Raw genomic sequence first — 20,322 nt, forward strand, 5'->3', positions numbered from 1 at the left:
CTTGTAAACTCTGAGCTTTCAGAAACTTTTCACTTACGAGGTCGCGAATACCACAAGAGGGGGGTGTTCATGTGGACTCTTCTCGTAAACATGGTAAACACGACCCATTTGAAGGCACCACAAGAGTCTACAATCATGCTAGCGGCTCTGTGAGGCCCTGAGACCTCAACGCCCTGCAACTTAAGATAGCGCATGCAATTAGACGAAATACAAGAGAATTAAGAAAACAGCACATTAGCATCAGCATCAGCATAATATTAGCTGAATGCTAATATCAGCATGCAAACAAGCATTTTTCAAACAAAGCAATATTTTGTGCAGGTATGATGTTTATCATGTTCAACATCTTAGTTTAGCACTAAACACAAACTACTAGCATAGTGAGTAGCAGGAATCTAACTTATCTACTAGCGTGGCTAAATGCTTGATCCATAAAATAACAGGGTGATGGACAACGTGATCAGTAAGTTGATATGTGTTACTACCAGTACGGTAGACCTATGTTACTGAATCTGAAGCAGACATTTTCTGCAACTATGTCACTGTGAGAGAAACCTCTGACTCACAGATCTCTATCTGGCCTCCACTGCTATTTGCTTCCCCTTTATTGATTTGTATCTCCTCATCATCGTCATAACCCTCATTATCATTAGTTTCAACAAAAGCAAAATATGGATACAGCTTCTGAGTAAATCTCTCCTCATAGGTCAGCATGGATGTGTTGTTATCAGCGTCATGGAATGACACTGTGCCGTTTTCGTAGTCTAGCTCTATTCTGATCCTGTTGGGTCTCTCCAGTAGTAAATTGCCCTTGACATCTGTATACCCTCTGTTGCTTGTCGTAATAGTATAGCGTCCATTTTGTGGAATCTCCTCCTTCCTGTCTTGGGCCTCTTCAGCGACTCCCAGTATCCATCCGGGTTGATTTCCTACCACCACCTCCCAGGAGTGTTTTCCTGAGTCAAAGCCCTCGCAGCCCAGGACCTGTGGACAACTGGTGTTGCGCTCTGGGTTTCCAGGAAGCTGCTGCGGGGTGTCTGTGAGTGTCACCGTGGTCAGATCTTCAGACAGAGAGAGCCATGGAGATGCAGTGTTGGGGTCCAGAACCACAGGGGCTGGAGATGAAACAGAAGTACAAAACAAAAACACTTCAGTGGTGAGTTTCCTGTCCAGAGGCGAAATATGAATTCATTCAGAGCTTATGTGCCCCAAAACTTACTGTGTTTTACAATGCTTAACATCTTCTCCAAGACTCTGAACTGGAGGTTTCCCACATGGTTGGACACATTTATCAGCGCTTGTGGAAGTAGCCGTGGATCTGGCAGTGCGTTCTGAGTTCTGGAGCAAATTCAAGAGATTAAGAGATAGGTTCAAGTCTGTCTGAAAACAATACAACACGCCATATGTATGTTGAAAGAGTTATTGGTCGCTATAATCACTCCTCGTATCCATAATGCCATGGAGAGATCTCCCTTGCGCCATTCGTTGACTGCTCGACCATTTGTGCAGTCTGTTTATTTAAAGTAGACTCATAAAGCCCCAGGATACATTTTTAGATGCTTCTTCACCTCAGATCGCTCTTCCTTGGACGAATTTGCGTCTTTTCAAGGCCACACACGTCTTTCCAATTCTTCATATGTATTCATGCCGCGTCTGAACACACCTTAAAGTGGGGGTAGGCAGTATATTTTTGGCTTCATTGGGCAAAAATTCCACAATAACCTTTCAGCATATTGTAATTCAAGTGTTCTGAGAGAAAAGTAGACTTCTGCACCTCCTCATGGCTCTGTTTTCAGGTTTTAAAAAATCACAGGTCATTTCAGTGAGAGAGAGAGCGTTCTTATTGGCTGTACTCCGGCTGGTGGGCGGTGCTTGGTATTTCTTCAACAGATCTCAACATGGCTGCCGGGTCAAAAACGTTCTCATTTTACAGCTAAACAGTACATTACAAGATGTTTCTGAAAACATTTGAGGCGAGAAATAGGCATTACAGTAACAGAATATTGATTAATATTTGATCGGCGCTGCCTACTTTGACCGTTTGATCGGAGTTTGCGAATGATTGACAGCTGCTGAGACGGCAGACTCCAACTCGGCTCTGATTGGTTATTTTCCTCCGGTCTATGACATCTAGCAGGGGCCGTTGCAGATTAGCTGTCTCATGCACTACTGTCAGGATATAGTGACCGTTTTATAAAAACAACTTTTTTTAAATCATATTTTCTCCATTTCTACAAACTGCAGCTTTAATAGATGGGGGATGAAGTCTGTAGTGCTCGTTCATTCTAAAGTTCAGTCTAAGCTAATGTGAGGCTTCAGTGGCCTGTACAGACAAGAGTAAAGATTACAATAACTCTATCAATGTATATATAACCATATGAGAACGCTTATAAGACAGACTTGGAAAAAAAACAGAATTTATCCTTCAATAACCTCACAGAAGGCAAAGGCTAGGAAACACAAGAAAAACTAAATCCCTTTTACTACTCACTTTAATACTTTAATACTGACCTTTCCATTTCAGTCTTAAAGTTCTGCAAATAAAACAAAAAATGCATTAGCACTCTTCAGATTACTTTGTATGAATTCAACCTTTCCTGAGTTTGAATAACTACCTGTAAGAACGAGCGGTCAACCCCTAAGTCTTCCATGTCTTTTACAGTGTCAGACACCAAGAAAGTGTCGCTACTGATCTCGGTGATCTTCTGCATCATACCAATCTTCTGAGTCTCTTCTTCTTCTAATGCCGCTATTCTGGCTGCTTCCTCTGTCTTGAGGAAGCCATGCAGCTCCTCAAAGTCGTCCTTAATCTTCTTCTCTGTGTCGCGTCTCTGATTCTGTGGGTCACAGTAAGAACTTCATCCTCTCCACTTCTTAAAGTGTTAAAGTTTTGTATGATCAAATTAAAAAGATATGTACAACTGCTGACAAACCTTAATGTGCTCAACTGATGAATCACAAAATTGTTTGACCCTTTGAAAAGCTTCACGCTTCTCTTTGATGGTCCTGGAAGGAGTCTGAAAAAAGAAGATTAGGTCCAACATGTTAGTCAATCAGTGAAACCATTATCGGAAATTTGGGGAGTGAAAAGGTAAACCTCCCAAAATCTCTCAAGCTATCTCAGCAAGTCTGAATGAGATGTTATTTTGCATTATCATCATGCCATGCTAGCAGCTCTGTTACGCCAAATTCACACCAGGCAGCGGCGAAGTGTGGCTCGCCGCAATAAGTCCATGTTTCTGCGGCCGGGAGGCGTATTCATGTGTTTCAGACGGGAAGAAATTCTTTGTAAAGTAGGTCAACATGTCACAGGAGTCACAGGATCTGTTTACTGATTGGCTGCGGTTCCTCTCTGGCCGCACTTCGCGGCTAAAAGTTAAACTTTTCCCAAATTTTGTTTGGCCACACTTCACCGCAGAATCAAATGGCTACAGCTCGCCGAGTACGGGAGCGGCTGCTACAGCTTTTCATGGGCGTTACTTCGGCGTTAGGCTGTACTTTGGAACAGAGGTGCATTAAACTAAAGGATAGCATCAACATGCTAACATGCCTACAATGGTAATGTTAACATGCTAATGTTTTGTAATGTTTACCATGTTCTCTTAGTTTGTTTAACCTGTTAGAAAACACAAAGTACAGCTGAGGCTGATGGGAATGTCATTGGTTTTGCAGGTCTTTGGTCAAAAAACTAAACTGAAAGAGAAACCATCCAGTAGTTGTTGAGACATTTCACCCAAAACCACAAATGTCAACCTCATGGAGACCTAAAGGAAAGTGTTGGTGATGAATATTGTGCGAGACGAGAGATGTAGTTCACTGAACGGTTTCACACAAAACTAAATGATACTACGAGAAACCTACAACAAACTGACTTTCTTGTTCTTGTTTAATCTTTTAAATTGACAAACGTACCTATGTGTGATTTATGGCACAATTCAAACAGGATCAAAAAAATATTTGTCTCTCACTGTTGACTACTGTACATATTGTTTTCTGAAATAAGGTCCCATGGAGTCCACCAGAAGGGGAGGGACTTCGGCTCTCTATTGCTAATTCATCAAATAGTTATTGAGATATTTAGTCTGGACCAAAGTGGTGGGCCAACCATACCAACCATAGAGCCTAGGTGGGCTAAAAACGGAAGATTATTCCATTTCTGCGTTATAAACCACACTGTGAAATACATTTGCTCAATATTTTCAACATTAAACCAACAATCCAACAGTGGTTCCATTAATAAATGTAAAATTACAGTAATTTGAATGCTGATTAGAAAGTCTCCAACCAGTGCCCCAGAATCCCCAAAACAGTGGCTTTAAGGAAAAATTTAATTTAGTAACAATGAAATATCTTTATCAACAACACTTAAAGTATTCAAGCACAGTCAAATCAATAACTAAATCGGCCTCACCTGAGATGACTGATGTAATGAGGCACTTCTGTGTCCTCCTGGTGGATCAACCGGACTTCTTCGTGTGTATATTTCACTCAAACTCTTCAGAGCAAAATTAGTCTGAGGTTCAGTGTCTGTAACTTTCTGACAAATTGGGCATTTCTGACTGGTTTTTTCCCTCCAATATCCATGCACACAGGTCTTACAGAAGCTGTGGCCACAATGCAGAGTCACAGGCTCAGTGAAAATGTTTATGCAAATTGAACAAGAAAGATCCTGAGTCCAATCTTCATCTCTCTGCGTCTCTCTCTCATGTAATTGCTGTTCCTCGTTTGGGCCTATTTGGGCTGCAAATCAAAATAAAGAAGATATTAAGACATATTACTGCTATACTTCAGTCACAGGCTCCTCAATGGGAATTATAATATTTGTTATACTCTGAAACTGAAACACTGAAACATGAATTCTCTTTCTGCTTCCACATGAAGTTCAGAGCAACAGTTAGAGAGTGTGACACATAGTCTAATCAGAAATAGTCATAACAACACAATAATACTATGAATAGAAAGATAAAATATGTGTGTTCTCTACATATTTATTATCCATAAAAAAACATGTAAAATGTGAATAACTGTATAAAGCTGGCCCTGCTCATAGTTACCAAGTATACTAGGACATTTTACCTTGAGTTAACCTTATTGCAAGGTCATTACGAGTCATCCTCATCAGAATGTCCACTGTTGTCTCCACAGCACCGTCTTTCCCGTAAACCTGCACCATTATATCCACAGTTTCCTCTCTGGTGGCGTTCTCCAGCTGGGATTTCAGGATGGGCCGGCCATCCAATCTCTCATTGTGGGACAAGTACCACTGAAATCTCCCCAGCTCCCTATCACTCAGATCATCCAGGTGATCTTTCAGGACTTTCTCAATTCGCACAGGTGTAGTCATTTTCAACTGCAGCAAGTTCACAGGACCTCAGACTGAGGAACTTCTCTAGAGCTGCGAAAGACAAAAACAAGAAGTTAGAATTAATTTATGGACCAAAATGAAATACATTTGCAAGCATTAAACGGATATGAAGCTGATTTGACTTGGAGTAGTGAACACAGCTCTATTCTAAACAAAATATTTTGAGGCGGAAAAACAATTTGAAAATTTACTTTAGTTAATTTCTTTCAAATCTAAGTTTTATTTACTGTCTCAAAAAGAGACAGTGTCATGATGTGTTCAAATATTGAGTCAGTTTTGCTAAAGTCTTTACATGCTTATCTGCTCATAACTTCACTGAGCGTTTCTTTTCATTTCAGTTTTCACACACTCAGTTGTCTCCATCCACCATCATATACTCCACATAACAAAACAGTGCAAGGTCTTTGTATTACAGTTCCAGTTTCTAAATGCTGCATCTTTGCCTGTTCAACAGATGGTGGAAGCAAAGTCCAAGTTGTGCTGTTGTACTACCTCCATGTACAGTGCAGTGCAAAGAAAGTCTCTACATTCCCTCTAGTAAATTAGATTACACAGCTTATTCAAACTGCATGTGATTATCATAAAGTGGGCCTGTCTGTAAAGGGGAGACTCGTGGGTACCCATAGAACCCATTTTCATTCACATATCTTGAGGTCAGAGGTCAAGGGACCCTTGTGAAAATAGCCATCCCAGTTTTTCCTCACCAAAATTTAGCATAAGTTTGGAGCGTTATTTAGCCTACTTCACGACAAGCTAGTATGACATGGTTGGTACCAATGGATTCTTTAGGCTAGCTTTAAAACTGAGCCCACTACAACCTAAAAATGATTGCGTTAAAGAAATTAATGGTGTTAAAAAAAAAATTGCATTAACGCGTTATTATCGTGTTAACATTGACAGGGACCTCTTAACAGCCATTATGATCAGGAGCAATAATTACAGCGACCTAAACCTGTTTCAGTGTTCATATGGGCACCTGACTATGGTTTTAAGACAGACTTGAAAAATTGTGAACGTATCCTTTAATCAAAACAAACTGCTTCAAAACTGTATGTTGATGTCACTAATCAGGTGATTGTGTTCGACAGGACTCATTTTAAATTAATAAAACATACTGAAATCCATGTCATTAAGGTTAAAGAAATCATTTAAAATACATATTATTAGATTATAATCTCCTTTTGGAGAAAAAAAACAACTCAAAGGTATCACATCTGTATTTTTTACGCCTTCAGTGAAGGTGTGGCTAAATAAACAAGTGTTGCTTCCTGCAATCTGAAGCACAGAAAATTTAACAGATTGTGAAAACCACTGACATAGCTGCTTACAAATATGTATATATGTGTATAAATCTATTGTCTCCGGACTAAATAACTGGTCTCTTACCACAAGGAAGGAAGCAAACTTGTTGTCTTGGTTCTTCGGTGGCCTTGAATGCAGAAACTTTACTGCAATTTCCACTTTTGTCAGTTAACTCTAGTTTATTTACTTTCAGTTGAGCTGAACCTGAATATAAATCAAAACAAATGAAATATGGGCGAAACAAGGCATCATGCAAGATAAGTTACAATGCAATGGAAAGCAACTGAGCTAGTTACATAATAGGCTTCAGGCCTACACAGTAAGGCCTAGTTATTTAAACAAATGTTATCTAGTGTTGATCATGTCTAAAGAAAATAAGAAAATCTAGTTCTTCATTGGCTCCAATTGCTGCTCACCTTTGTTCTTTGGTCTAAATCCAATAGTTTCACAAATATTTAGCTGTTAGGAGTTTTTCCACTTTCCTTCGTTTTCTTGTTCGGGTGGTGCTCTTGCAAACAAAGACTCATAGTTTCACTTCCTGGTATGCTATCAGTTGCTTTTTATTCAGCGCTGGACTCCTGACCTCTAATGGTCTTGTAACACTTGTGCCAGTCTTATAATGATCATGACAATAGCAATGTTGAAGTGAAGATGAACAAAAAGAAGGATTCATATACTGCAGCCTACTATTTATGCTGATGAAACTGTCTTACTAGTGATGCAAAGCTAGGGACTGCCCCATCGCCAACACCTCCTGAGACCCTGCCCCTGCCCATGATGACGCTACTGGCCAGGTTTAAAGAATAGCTCCACATTTTTTCAAGTCTGTCTTAAAACAACACTCACATGCCCATATGTACATTGAAACAGTTTATGCTTGCTGTAATCATTCATCCTGTCCATATATTATAAAGTTTGTGTGAAGTTAATATGCACCTCTGAGTTAAGCAAATGAAGTGGGAGAGTTTGTGCTAAAAAAAAGACTGTAACTTTGAAATGTATTTTTGCACTGAATGAGGACTGGATTTTGTTCTCCATCATTTACATTATAAGTTCATTAGGAAGGAAGCCTCTTAATGGCTGGTATGAACAGGAGGGATGCTTACAGCAAGGTTACAGCGCCTCATCAATGGTCTTCATCTGGGCCTTTAGTCGACACCACCACTACCTGTAGTTGTAGGCTAGTTACTAACTGCGTGTTAGTAACTAACCTACAACTACATTTAATTCAGTCTTTCATTATTTAAAGGCTCCTCAAATAAACAGCTTAAAACAGTATAATTTAATACAAAAACAAAAATGCCACAACATGTTTTGATTAACTTTATTGGTAAATTATACATTGATGTTCTTAATAGAATGACTTTGCATCAAATAAAATATAAATTTACTCCTCATTTATTACAGTTCATTAAGAAACAAGCATTTACAATCATGCTAGCGGCTCTGTGAGGCCCTGAGAGCTCAACAACATACAGGAGAATTAAGAAAACAGCACATTAGCATCAGCAGGTTAGCAGTGAGTTGAATGCTAATATCAGCATGCAAACAAGCCCACTGCAATGACGATGTTAGCATGCTGATGTTAAGCAGGTATAATGTTTATCATGTTCATCTTAGTTTAGCGTGTTAGATAGATGACATTTGCTAATGAGCACTCAACACAAACTACTATCTACTAAAAACAACAGATACCACATAACAGGGTGATAGAACTATTATGACAATGTGATCAATAAGGTTAATATGTGTTAGTACTAGTAGGCTACAGTAGGTTATATGTATGTTACTGAATCTGACAGTATTGCTAAGAAGTGAAAGTCAGTTGTTCGTTCCATTGCAACGTCAGCGCCCAGCAGCAGAGCTACGCCGCCGCCATTTTGGAGTGAAAGCGACTACCGGACGGCAGTAAAACGTCCGCCTACAAAGTGCTGTACAAAAGTAGAACAAAATTATTTCTATTCTATTGTCATAATTTTAAAGTTTCTACCAAAATATTCAATGTTGAACAATGAAATTATTATAAATATGCATACTATTATAACTACTTACTTATTCATTTATTAAAAATTTTGCCATAACCGCTTCTCCGCCTGCCTCATAAACTCGTCGAGAGATCCAGGTGTGGAGCTACCGTGAAGTAGTGCTCTGGCGGGGTGATCCATGTAAACATGCTGATGGGTGGAAATATTTGAAAAAAAAGATCCAGATCCAAAGGAAGACGAGCCAGCTTGTCCAAGCATGTAGGGATGCGGCGCAGGGGCTACAGATCAAACAGAGGTACAAAACAAAAGCACTTCAGTGGTGAGTTTCCTGACCAGAGGCAAAATATGAATTAATTCACTTACGGGGTTTTACAGTGCTCAATAGCTTCTCCACGGCTGTGACCTGGAGGTTTTCCACATGGTTGAACACATTTATCTCTGCTCGTGGAAATGCCAGTGGATCTGGCAGTGCGTTCCGAGTTCTGGAGAAAATTCCAGAGATTAAGAGATAGTTTCAAGTCTGTCTGAAAACAATACTCACACGCCATATGTACGTTGAAAGAGTTATTGGTCGCTATAATCATTCCTCGTAACCATAATGCCATGGAGAGATCTCTTCCTAGCGCAATTACAATGTAAAAGTGTGCTCAGACAGGAAGTGAAGCAAATTTTTGCCTTGCGCCATTTGTTTCAACCATTTCTGCAGTCTGTTTATTTGAAGTAGACTTATAAAGCCTTAGGATACATTTTTACACATTTTATGATACACTCATGTCTTTCAATTCATTTTACAGGCTATGTCTTCTTGCCGCGTCCAAAATTCGCCTTGCGTTCTGTCTGAACACACCTTTAAAAAAATAGGGACAGACTGAGCCGAAAACATAACCTCCTTAGTGGAGGTAATAAGGCAAGGCTCAGAAACACAAGAAAGAGGATGAATAATACTCACCTTTCCATTTCAGTCCTAAAGTTCTGCATCATACCAATCTTCTGAGTCTCTGAGACCCTTTGGAAAGGTTCACGATTCTCTCTGATGTAGGATGGAGTCTGAAAAAAAAAGATTGGGTCCAACATGTTAGTCAACCTCCAAAAATCTCTCAGGCTATCTCAACAAGTCTGAATGAGATCACCATTGACTACCATTCATATTTTTTTCCGAAATAAGGTCCCATGGAGTCCACCGGAAGGGGCGGGACTTCGGCTCTCTATTGCTAATTCATCAAATAGTTGTTGAGATATTTAGTCTGGACCAAAGTGGTGGGCCAACCATGCCAACCTTAGAGCCTAGCTTGGCTAAAAACTGAAGATTATTCCATTTCTGTGTTATAAACCACACTGTGAAATACATTTGCTCAATATTTTCAACATTAAACCAACAATCCAACAGTGGTTCCATTAATAAATGTAAAATTATAGTTATTTGAATGCTGATTGGAAATCCCCAACCGGTGCCCCAGAATCCCCAAAACAGTGGCTTTAAGGAAAAATGTAATTAAGTAACAGTGAAATATTTTTATCCACAACACTTAATGTATTCAAGCACAGTCAAATCAATAACTAAAGCGGCCTCACCTGAGATGACTGATGTAATGAGTAATTTCTTTGTCCTCCTGGTGGATCAACCGGACTTCTTTGTTTGTATATTTCACTCAAACTCTTCCGAGTAAAATTAGTCTGAGGTTCAGTGTGTGTAACTTTCTGACAAATTGGGCATTTCTGAATGATATTTCCCCTCCCATATTTGTGCACGCAGGTCCTACCGAAGCTGTGGCCACAATGCAGAGCCACAGGCTCAGTAAAAATGTCATGGCAAACTGAACAAGAAAGATCCTGAGTCCAATCTGCATTTCTCTGCATCTCTCTCTCAGGTAATTGCTGTTCCACGTTTCGGTCTTTTTGGGCTGCAAATCAAAATAAAGAAGTTATTAAAACATATTACTGCTATATTTCAGTCACAGGCTCCTCAATGGGAATTACAACATTTGTTGTACTGAAATACTGAAAAATAAATTTCTGCTTCCACATGAAGCTCAGAGAAACAGTTACAGGGTATGTGACACTTCTAACTATAAAGTGAGGAATCTGTCTGTCTGTTCTTCTGTGTGTTATTCACATATATCGAGAACTGCAAATCCAATCGACTTCACACTTGGTGGATGTATTGTAAGGGAGTGCAGTGTCGAATGTCGTGCAATTTGACCAGATGGTGGCACTATAACAATGAACTTTATGTTTTAGCCTCTAACTAATGAACCTTGGCTATCATTTTATGGGTTTTATGGGTCCAGATGACTCTATCCATATAATCCATACCCATTCATGTTTTCCACCATTTTGAATTTTGTCCAAATCAGATTTTTTTTTGCTAGTCCTCCTACAAATGTTGAGCACTTGTCTCCAAACATCTCTGGACCAAGCCGGAAAAAGTTACCTTTTTGGATTTTTGATTTTCCATAGTTTTGATATAGCTGGCCCTCAAAGCTTGCACATGTGTGGGTATGATATCTGAGTGACCATGACAAATTTGGTGTCATTTGGCCAATAGGTTTCTGTAGCAGCATCATCTAATGATAAAGGAAGTATTCTCTGTCTGTCTGTCTGTCTGTCTCTGTATATATGTATGACATTCACATATCTTGAAAACCGTTCATCCAAGCAACTTCACACTTGGCGGGTATAAGCAGCCATACCGCGGTTCTCAACAATGCTGCAAGAACTTCTGGGGGCCAAGCAAGTGGCCCGTTACGGACGGGCACTCCACTAGATATTAAAAATAGTTCATACAACAACACAATAAAAATTGCAGTATAATAAAACATATTACTACTACTACTTTATTACTACTACTTATTTATTATCCACAAAAACAAAATCATTTTACCTTTCTTCATTAACTTCATTGCAAGGTCATTATTTTTTATTTCAATAAGAACCTCCACTGTGATGTTCAAGGCACCGTGTTCCCCGTAAACCTGCACCATTTTATCCACAGTTTGCTTTGTGTCAGCTCCCTCCATATCGGAGTTTAGGATAGGTCGTTTTCCCTCTTTCTTCCTCTGGAGCAAGTGCCACTGAAAATTCGCCAAATCCTCCTTCTTCAGATCGTCCAGGTGATCTTTCAGCAGTATTTTTATGGCAGATATCATTTTGAACTTTCAGCAAGCTCACAGGATGTTAAATTATCAATCAGCGAACTGTGGAAGACAAAAAAAACAACATAAGTTTCTTTTGTAAGTTTTATTTACTCAAAACTACAATTTGTTAAAAATATTGAGTTTTAGGAGTCAGTTTTGCCTTTAAAACAAAAGTTCTTACATATTTATCTAACAAGAAACAAAAACATAAAGGATACAAACATCCAACAAAAGGTCATAACTTAACCGAGCATTTAGTGTTCATGTTCTGGTCTTGACTCAGTCGTCTCCATCTACCAACATATAGAATTACTCCACATAACACAATAGTGCAAATAATTTCTCATTAGTGTTGGATCAGTCATTTAAAGCACCAGTGCAGTTAATGTGGTCAAAGTTTCTGTTTTAACATTTCCAGTTTCTAAATGCTAAACCTTTTGTCTGTTGAACAGATGGTGGATCAAAGTTTTGGTTTATTCTGTGTCGGTTTTACTGCCTCCATGTACAGTACATACTTTGACTGATATGAGATTTTAAGCAGATAATGATATTAATGTTGTTTGGACCAAGGTTTTGTTTTGTTTTTTTCATGGGTCTCTACAGTGCCTCTAGTAAATTAGATTATATAACAAATTCTGTATATAACACAAAAGGATAAGTTCACCGTTTTTTAAGTCTGCCTTAAAACAATAGTTGGTTACCCTTATGAATGTTGAAACAGGTTTTAGCTTTTTGTGATGATACATTCTTCTGTGAAGGTGCGGCTGAATTAAAGTGTTGCTTCCTGAAATCTGAAGCCCAGAAAAACTGACCAGCTTTTGAAACCAATGACATGGCTGTACATATATATAAATCTGTGGTCTCCAGACTAAATAACTGGTCTCTTAGGAAGGAAGCAAACTCATTGTCTCGGCTCTTCGGTGGCCTTGAATGCCAAAACTTTACTGCAATTTCCACTTCTCTCAGTTAACTCTATAATCTATACACTAGCAGGTGAGCTGAACCTGAACATGAATCAAAGCAAACAAGAAAAGATATAGTAAAGCAACTGAGCTAGTGACACAATAATAAGCTATATACAGTAAAGTCTATCTAGGTTATTTAAACTAGTGCTGATCATGCTTAATCTAAAAATAAAAAATACTATTCTTCATTGGCACCATTTGCTGCTCACCTTTGTTCTTTGGTCTAAATCCAATATTCTCACAAATATTTAACTGTTAGGAGTTACTCCTCTTTCCTCAGCAGGTGGAGGCAAAGTCCAAGTTGTGCTGTTGTACTACCTCCATGTACAGTGCAGTGCAAAGAAAGTCTCTACATTCCCTCTAGTAAATTAGATTACACAGCTAATTCAAACTGCATGTGATTATCATAAAGTGGGCATGTCTGTAAAGGGGAGACTCGTGGGTACCCATAGAACCCATTTACATTCACATATCTTGAGGTCAGAGGTCAAGGGACCCCTTTGAAAATGGCCATGCCTGTTTTTCCTCACCAAAATTTAGCATAAGTTTGGAGCGTTATTTAGCCTCCTTCACGACAAGCTAGTATGACATGGTTGGTACCAATGGATTCCTTAGGCTAGCTTTAAAACTGAGCCCACTACAACCTAAAATTATTGCGTTAAAGAAATGAGTGATGTTAAAACAAATTTGCGTTAACACATTATTATCACGTTAACTTTGACAGCCCTAGTTTTTTAAACAAAACGAGGACTGTACACTTTGTTCTCCATCACTTACATTGGAAGCACATTAAAAAGGGACCTCTTAATGGCCATTATGAACAAGAGGAATAATTACAGCGACCAAAACTGACTTTGTCTTGGTCTTGGACATGAGACGGAGACTTTCCTGTAGCCTACAGTTCCTGTCATTTACTTCCAGCAGATCAAATAATTGGTCAAACTATATTAAAAAACATTCTTTCAGATATAGCATGACTATGTTCAGTCAGGGTTAATATTAAAATCAAACATATTAAAAGGAAATGCTTACCTGCTTCAATAACAACTATCTGACTCACACAGTGACAGCGGCTGCTCCAGGCAGAGTGTTATTCGAACAGATGAAAAAAAACAAAATGTGTCTTGCTTCCTTCTTGGGTGATGGTGGAAGAAAACAGAAAACCGGTGTTTCTGGTCTCACATTGTTTAAAGACTTCTCGAATAAACTGCAGAACATTTCCATTTAGGCTTCTGTAAAATGAACTTCAGCTGCAAGAAAAACTGCTACAACATGTTTTGCTCAGCTTTATTGGAAATAATCATAACAGAATGATTTGACATTTATACAAAATAGTCTGAAAGCAGAAATTGTAAGATAAACTTAGTCATTTAAAATCATTGCTTCAGGAAAAAATGGTGCCTTCAAATGAAACTCGTGAGCTCGTGTTTACAACATTGGAAGTCGTGTACACGATATGCTTGGTGTTCAAGTGGTTAAGTTGTGAGAAAGACAATATTAACATTATTGTCGACGTCTAGAAGCCACAGAGACTAACAATTTAGCAAGTTGGTAACATAATGCAGGAAATGCAAAGGCATAATGACAGAGGAAAGAGATGAGGCCGTTGGTAATATCAACATTTTCCTCAGACCTATTATATAATAGAGAAAAACAATATACGACTAAAATTACAATATATTAACTTATGCTCCGAAAAATGAACTTCCATGGACTCCGCCATTTCTGTCAACAAACACGTCACAACTTGTAAACTCTGAGCTTTCAGAAACTTTTCACTTATGAGGTCGCGAATACCACAGGAGGGGGGCGTTCATGTGGACTCATGTCGTAAACACGGTAAACACGACGCCATTTGAAGGCACCACAAGAGTCTACAATCATGCTAGCGGCTCTGTGAGGCCCTGAGACCTCAACGCCCTGCAACTTAAGATAGCGCATACAATTAGACAAAATACAAGAGAATTAAGAAAACAACACATTAGCATCAGCAGGTTGGCGGTGAGCTGAATGCTAATATCAGCATGCAAACAAGCATTTTTCAAACAAAGCAATATTTTATGCAGGTATGATCATCAACACAATAAAAATTGCACTATAATAAAACAAATTAGTTTTCTACTTATTTATTATCCATAAAAACAAAATAATTTTACCTTTCTCTATTAACATCATTGCAAGGTCATTATTGTTTATATCCATAAGAATTTCCACTGTGATGTTCAAGGCATCGTCTTCCCCGTAAACCTGCACCATTTTATCCACAGTTTTCTTTGTGTCAGCTTTCTGCATTTTGGACCTTAGGATATGTCATTTTCCCTCTCTCTTATTCTCGAGCAAGTGCCACTGAAATTCCCTCAGGTCCTCCTTCTTCAGATCGTCCAGGTGATTTTTCAGCAGTATTTTTATTGCAGAAGTCATTTTGAACTTCCAGAAAGCTCACAGGATGTTAAATTATCAATCGGCGAACTGTGGAAGACAAAAAAAAAAACACAAGTTTCTTTTGTAAGTTTAATTTACTCAAAACTACGATTTGTTAAAAATATTGAGTTTTAGGAGTCAGTTTTGCCTTTAAAACAAAAGTTCTTACATACTGTAATGGCAATTTTCATATCTGCAGTTTAACACTGTATCTTTAGATAATCTCAGGGCCTCACATGTTCAACTTCGTCACCATAGGACAGTGACCTGACATTTTAGTTCTCTGTAACTGCAAACAACAGATTGCTGAAATACTTGTTATGTCTTGTGATGCTCTGTTGTCTGCTGTGTGCTGACGCATTGATACACTTTCTATCCTTCTCTTCTTTTCTTCTTTGCACTTATCTTCATGTTATGCTTTAAATGTATAAATACTGACTACTCTTTGTATTCGGGGCTCACTTGCCACAGTCCACAACAGGTGGCTGTGCTCGTGAGTCCATCTGCAGTCCATCTGCAGATGTTTTAGTTATTAATGTATCCCTTTTTATTAAATTCACTGAAAGACAAGTTGTTACGTTGGTTTGTGTCTTGTTTTAACAGAAACTGCCACCACAATACTTATCTAACAAGAAACAAAAACATAAAGGATACAAACATCCAACAAAAGGTCATAACTTAACCGAGCATTTAGTGTTCATGTTCTGGTCTTGACTCAGTCGTCTCCATCTACCATCATATAGAATTACTCCACATAACACAACAGTGCAAATGATTTCTCATTAGTGTTGGATCAGTCATTTAAAGCACCAGTGCAGTTAATGTGGTCAAAGTTTCTGTTTTAACATTTCCAGTTTCTAAATGCTAAACCTTTCTCTGTTGAACAGATGGTGGATCAAAGTTTTGGTTTATTCTGTGTCGGTTTTACTGCCACCATGTACAGTACATACTTTGACTGATAGGGATTTTTATGCAGATAATGATATTAATGTTGTTTGGACCAAGGTTTTGTTTTGTTTTTTTCATGGGTCTCTGCAGTGCTTCTAGTAAATTAGATTATATAACAAATTCTGTATGTAACACAAAAGGATAAGTTCACCGTTTTTTAAGTTTGCCTTAAAACAATAGTTGGTTACCCTTATGAATGTTGAAACAGGTTTGGCTTGTTGTGATGATACATTCTTCTGTGAAGGTGCGGCTGAATTAAAGTGTTGCTTCCTGAAATCTGAAGCACAGAAAACCTGAACAGATTTTGAAACCAATGACATGGCTGTACATATATATACAGTAAATCTGTTTTCCCCAGACTAAATAACTGGTCTCTTAGGAAGGACGCAAACTCATTGTCTCGGCTCTTCGGTGGCCTTGAATGCCAAAACTTTACTGCAATTTCCACTTCTCTCAGTTAACTCTATAATCTATCAACTAGCAGGTGAGCTGAACCTGAACATGAATCAAAGCAAACAATATTCTTACAAATATTTAGCTGTTAAGAGTTTTTCCTCTTTCCTCCTTATATTCAGGTGTCATGCAAACAAAGACTGTAAGTAGTTTCATTTTCTCTGGTCTCAGTTGCTTAGTTATGCTGATGAAGCTGGCTTACTAGTGATGCAAAGCAGGGCACTCCCCATGGATGTGAACGCCCCATCGCCAACACCTCCTGAGGCCCTGCCCCTGCCCATGATGACGCTACTGGCCAAGTTTAAAGAATAGCTCCACATTTTTTCAAGTCTGTCTTAAAACAACACTCACATGCCCATATGTACATTGAAACAGTTTATGCTTGCTGTAATCATTCATCCTGTCCATATATTATAAAGTTTGTGTGAAGTTAATATGCACCTCTGAGTTAAGCAAATGAAGTGGGAGAGTTTGTGCTAAAAAAAACTGTAACTTTGAAATGTATTTTTGCACTGAATGAGGACTGTGGATTTTGTTCTCCATCATTTACATGATAAGTTCATTAGGAAGGAAGCCTCTTAATGGCTGGTATGAACAGAAGGGATGCTTACAGCAAGGTTACAGCGCCTCATCAATGATCTTTATCTGGGCCTTTAGTCAGTTGGTTATAACTTCACTGAGCGTTCCTGTTCGTGTTTCTTTCCATTTCAGTTTTCACACACTCAGTCGTCTCCATCTACCATCATATACTCCACATAACAAAACAGTGCAAGGTCTTTGTTTTTTCAGTTCCGGTTTCTAAATGCTGCATCTTTGCCTGTTGAACAGATGGTGGAAGCAAAGTCCTAGTTGTGCTTTTCTACTACCTCCATGTACAGTGCAGTGCAAAGAAAGTCTCTACATTCCCTCTAGTAAATTAGATTACACAGCTAATTCAAACTGCATGTGATTATCATAAAGTGGGCATGTCTGTAAAGGGGAGACTCGTGGATAACCACAGAACCCATTTTCATTCACATATCATGAGGTCAGAGGTCAAGGGATCCCTTTGAAAATGGCCATGCCAGTTTTTCCTCGCCAAAATTTAGCATAAGTTTGGAGCGTTATTTACCTAATTCACAACAAGCTAGTATGACATGGTTGGTAACAATGGATTCCTTAGGCTAGCTTTAAAACTGAACCCACTACAACCTAAAATGTATTGCGTTAAAGAAATGAGTGGTGTTAAAACAAATTTGTATTAACGCGTTATTATCGCGTTAACTTTGACAGCCCTAGTTTTTAACACAAAATGAGGACTGTACACTTTGTTCTCCATCACTTACATTGGAAGCTCATTAAAAAGGGACCTCTTAATGGCCATTATGAACAGGAGGAATAATTACAGCGACCTAAACCTGTTTCAGTGTTCATATGGGCACCTGACTATGGTTTTAAGACAGACTTGAAAAATTGTGAACGTATCCTTTAATCAAAACAAACTGCTTCAAAACTGTATGTTGATGTCACTAATCAGGTGATTGTGTTCGACAGGACTCATTTTAAATAAATAAAACATATTGAAATCCATGTCATTAAGGTTAAAGAAATCATTTAAAACACATATTATTAGTTTATAATCTCCTTTTGGAGAAAAAAACAACTCAAAGATATCACATCTGTATTTTTCACGCCTTCCGTGAAGGTGTGGCTTAATAAACAAGTGTTGCTTCCTGCAAGCTGAAGCACAGAAAATTGAACAGAGTGTTGAAACCACTGACATAGCTGCTTACAAATATGTATATATGTGTATAAATCTATTGTCTCCGGACTAAATAACTGGTCTCTTACCACAAGGAAGGAAGCAAACTTGTCGTCTTGGTTCTTCGGTTGCCTTGAATGCAGAAACTTTACTGCAATTTCCACTTTTGTCAGTTAACTCTAGTTTATTTACTTGCAGTTGAGCTGAACCTGAATATAAATCAAAACAAATGAAATATGGGCGAAACAAGGCATCATACAAGATAAGTTACAATGCAATGGAAAGCAACTGAGCTAGTTACATAATAGGCTTCAGGCCTACACAGTAAGGCCTTGTTATTTAAACAAATGTTATCTAGTGTTGATCATGTTTAAAGAAAATAAGAAAATCTAGTTCTTTGGTCTAAATCCAATAGTTTCACAAATATTTAGCTGTTAGGAGTTTTCCCACTTTCCCTCGTTTTCTTGTTCGGGTGGTGCTCTTGCAAACAATGACTCAGAGTTTCACTTTTTGATCTCAGTTGCTTTTTGTTCAGCGTTGCACTCCTGACCTCTAGTGGTCTTGTAACACTTGTGCCAGTCTTATAATTATCATGATAATAGCAATATTGGAGTGCAGATGAACAAAAAGAAGGATTCATATACTGTAGCCTATTATTTATGCTGATGAAGCTGTCTTACTAGTGGGACTGCAAGGAGAGGAAAACATGCACATTCTCAAAATTGTTTGTGGTGGGATTAGATCCCCTCCAATATGTACTTTTTTAAAAAAATGACTTGCTCCCTCACACACTTTTCTCTGCTTTATTAGTCAACGTTTCGGTTACTAGTGGGACTGCCCATGGATGTGAATGCCCCATGGCCCACCACCTCCTGAAGCCCTGCCCATGATGACGCTACTGGCCAAGTTTAAAGGATAGCTCCACATTTTTTTAGTCTGTCTTAAAACAATACTCACATGCCCATTTGTACATTGAAACACTTCTTGCTTGCTGTAATCATTCATTCTGCCCAAATCAACAAAACAAATGCACTTCAAAGTGCTTTACAAGCGATTGACAAATAAACTGACAAATTTCATTATGATCAACAGTTACACAGTAGTAAAATGTTGATAAAACACAATGAGTAAAATAGAGTTTAAAATAGTATAAGTAATAATACCACTAGAAATGTAAAACACTACATTAAAGCCAGACTAATGGTGCCTTCAAATGGGGTCGTGTTTACCGTGTTTACATGCATGAGGGAGATGTTGAATTTTAACAGTGCCCCTATATATGACGATCTTTCTCTGAGTAAAATAATAAAAGTGTGAAGAGGAGACTCCAAACTTTAAACTCTATAATCATCAGGAACAGGGGCTGAGTACATGTCACCTCTGATTTTTGCTGTGATGTTCAAAAACGTACCATCATTTATTTATCCTGGCAGAGCTGACTGAGCACACTGGCGTTTCATCAGCAACACCCTGCTTTTCACCCGGACAGCCACACATACACACACACAAACTGACGCCCGGGTGCTGTCCAACATGACCACGACCGTCGACAACCGAGCAGTTGGAGGTCAGTAGCTTATTGCTCCGGGGCATCACGACGGCATCTATTGAAGGAGAAAAGAGCGTTACTCATTCACTTCCCCCCAGTCAGATTATGCCTCCAAAGCAGTGCAGAACAGGAGTGTCATGACTCAGCTCTTGGCCCCGTCCACTCTCTCAGTTGTGATGATGTAACAGATGGCATATTCACCCTCATTAGTCACAACAAAGGAAAAGTCATGCTTAAATGTATCGCAGCTACCGAGGCTCTGATTGCACAATTAGTCTACAAACAGAGCTTCGGTAAGCCACGGGTGTCTGCTACATACAGTGATATTTTGGCTCTGCAGATCATACCACAGGACTGTTTTTAGCTCCAAGAAGGCATGAAATGTAAGCATAAATCCTGCATGGGTGTATGGCTGCAAGCTTCAACTGACCCCATGCAAAAAGACAAGTGACATGAAGC

General features: G+C 38.7%; 1 protein-coding gene across 5 annotated transcripts; it reads right to left on the reverse strand.

Annotated features, from left to right (window-relative positions):
* Positions 1-511: 511 nt before the first annotated feature.
* LOC119479494 (zinc-binding protein A33-like) lies at positions 512-18,506 on the reverse strand. Of its 5 annotated transcripts, none has more exons than XM_037755157.1 (9): positions 7,084-7,208; positions 6,752-6,871; positions 5,077-5,395; positions 4,412-4,740; positions 2,934-3,017; positions 2,711-2,837; positions 2,512-2,539; positions 1,220-1,338; positions 512-1,115 (listed from the first exon to the last, which is right to left on the reverse strand). In XM_037755157.1, the coding sequence occupies exons 3-9, from the start codon at positions 5,342-5,344 to the stop codon at positions 535-537; spliced, it is 1,536 nt and encodes a 511-aa protein (XP_037611085.1). In that variant the 5' UTR covers positions 5,345-5,395; positions 6,752-6,871; positions 7,084-7,208; the 3' UTR covers positions 512-534. The 5 variants fall into 5 exon arrangements, with proteins under 5 accessions (XP_037611085.1, XP_037611082.1, XP_037611083.1 ...); XM_037755154.1 differs by having other exon boundaries at positions 2,512-2,534; positions 2,616-2,837; XM_037755155.1 differs by lacking the exons at positions 6,752-6,871; positions 7,084-7,208 and adding an exon at positions 18,404-18,506 and having other exon boundaries at positions 2,512-2,534; positions 2,616-2,837.
* Between the last annotated feature and the right edge of the window lie 1,816 nt (positions 18,507-20,322).

This window comes from Sebastes umbrosus, chromosome 20, assembly GCF_015220745.1.
Source record: "Sebastes umbrosus isolate fSebUmb1 chromosome 20, fSebUmb1.pri, whole genome shotgun sequence".
Classification (NCBI taxonomy): domain Eukaryota; kingdom Metazoa; phylum Chordata; class Actinopteri; order Perciformes; family Sebastidae; genus Sebastes; species Sebastes umbrosus.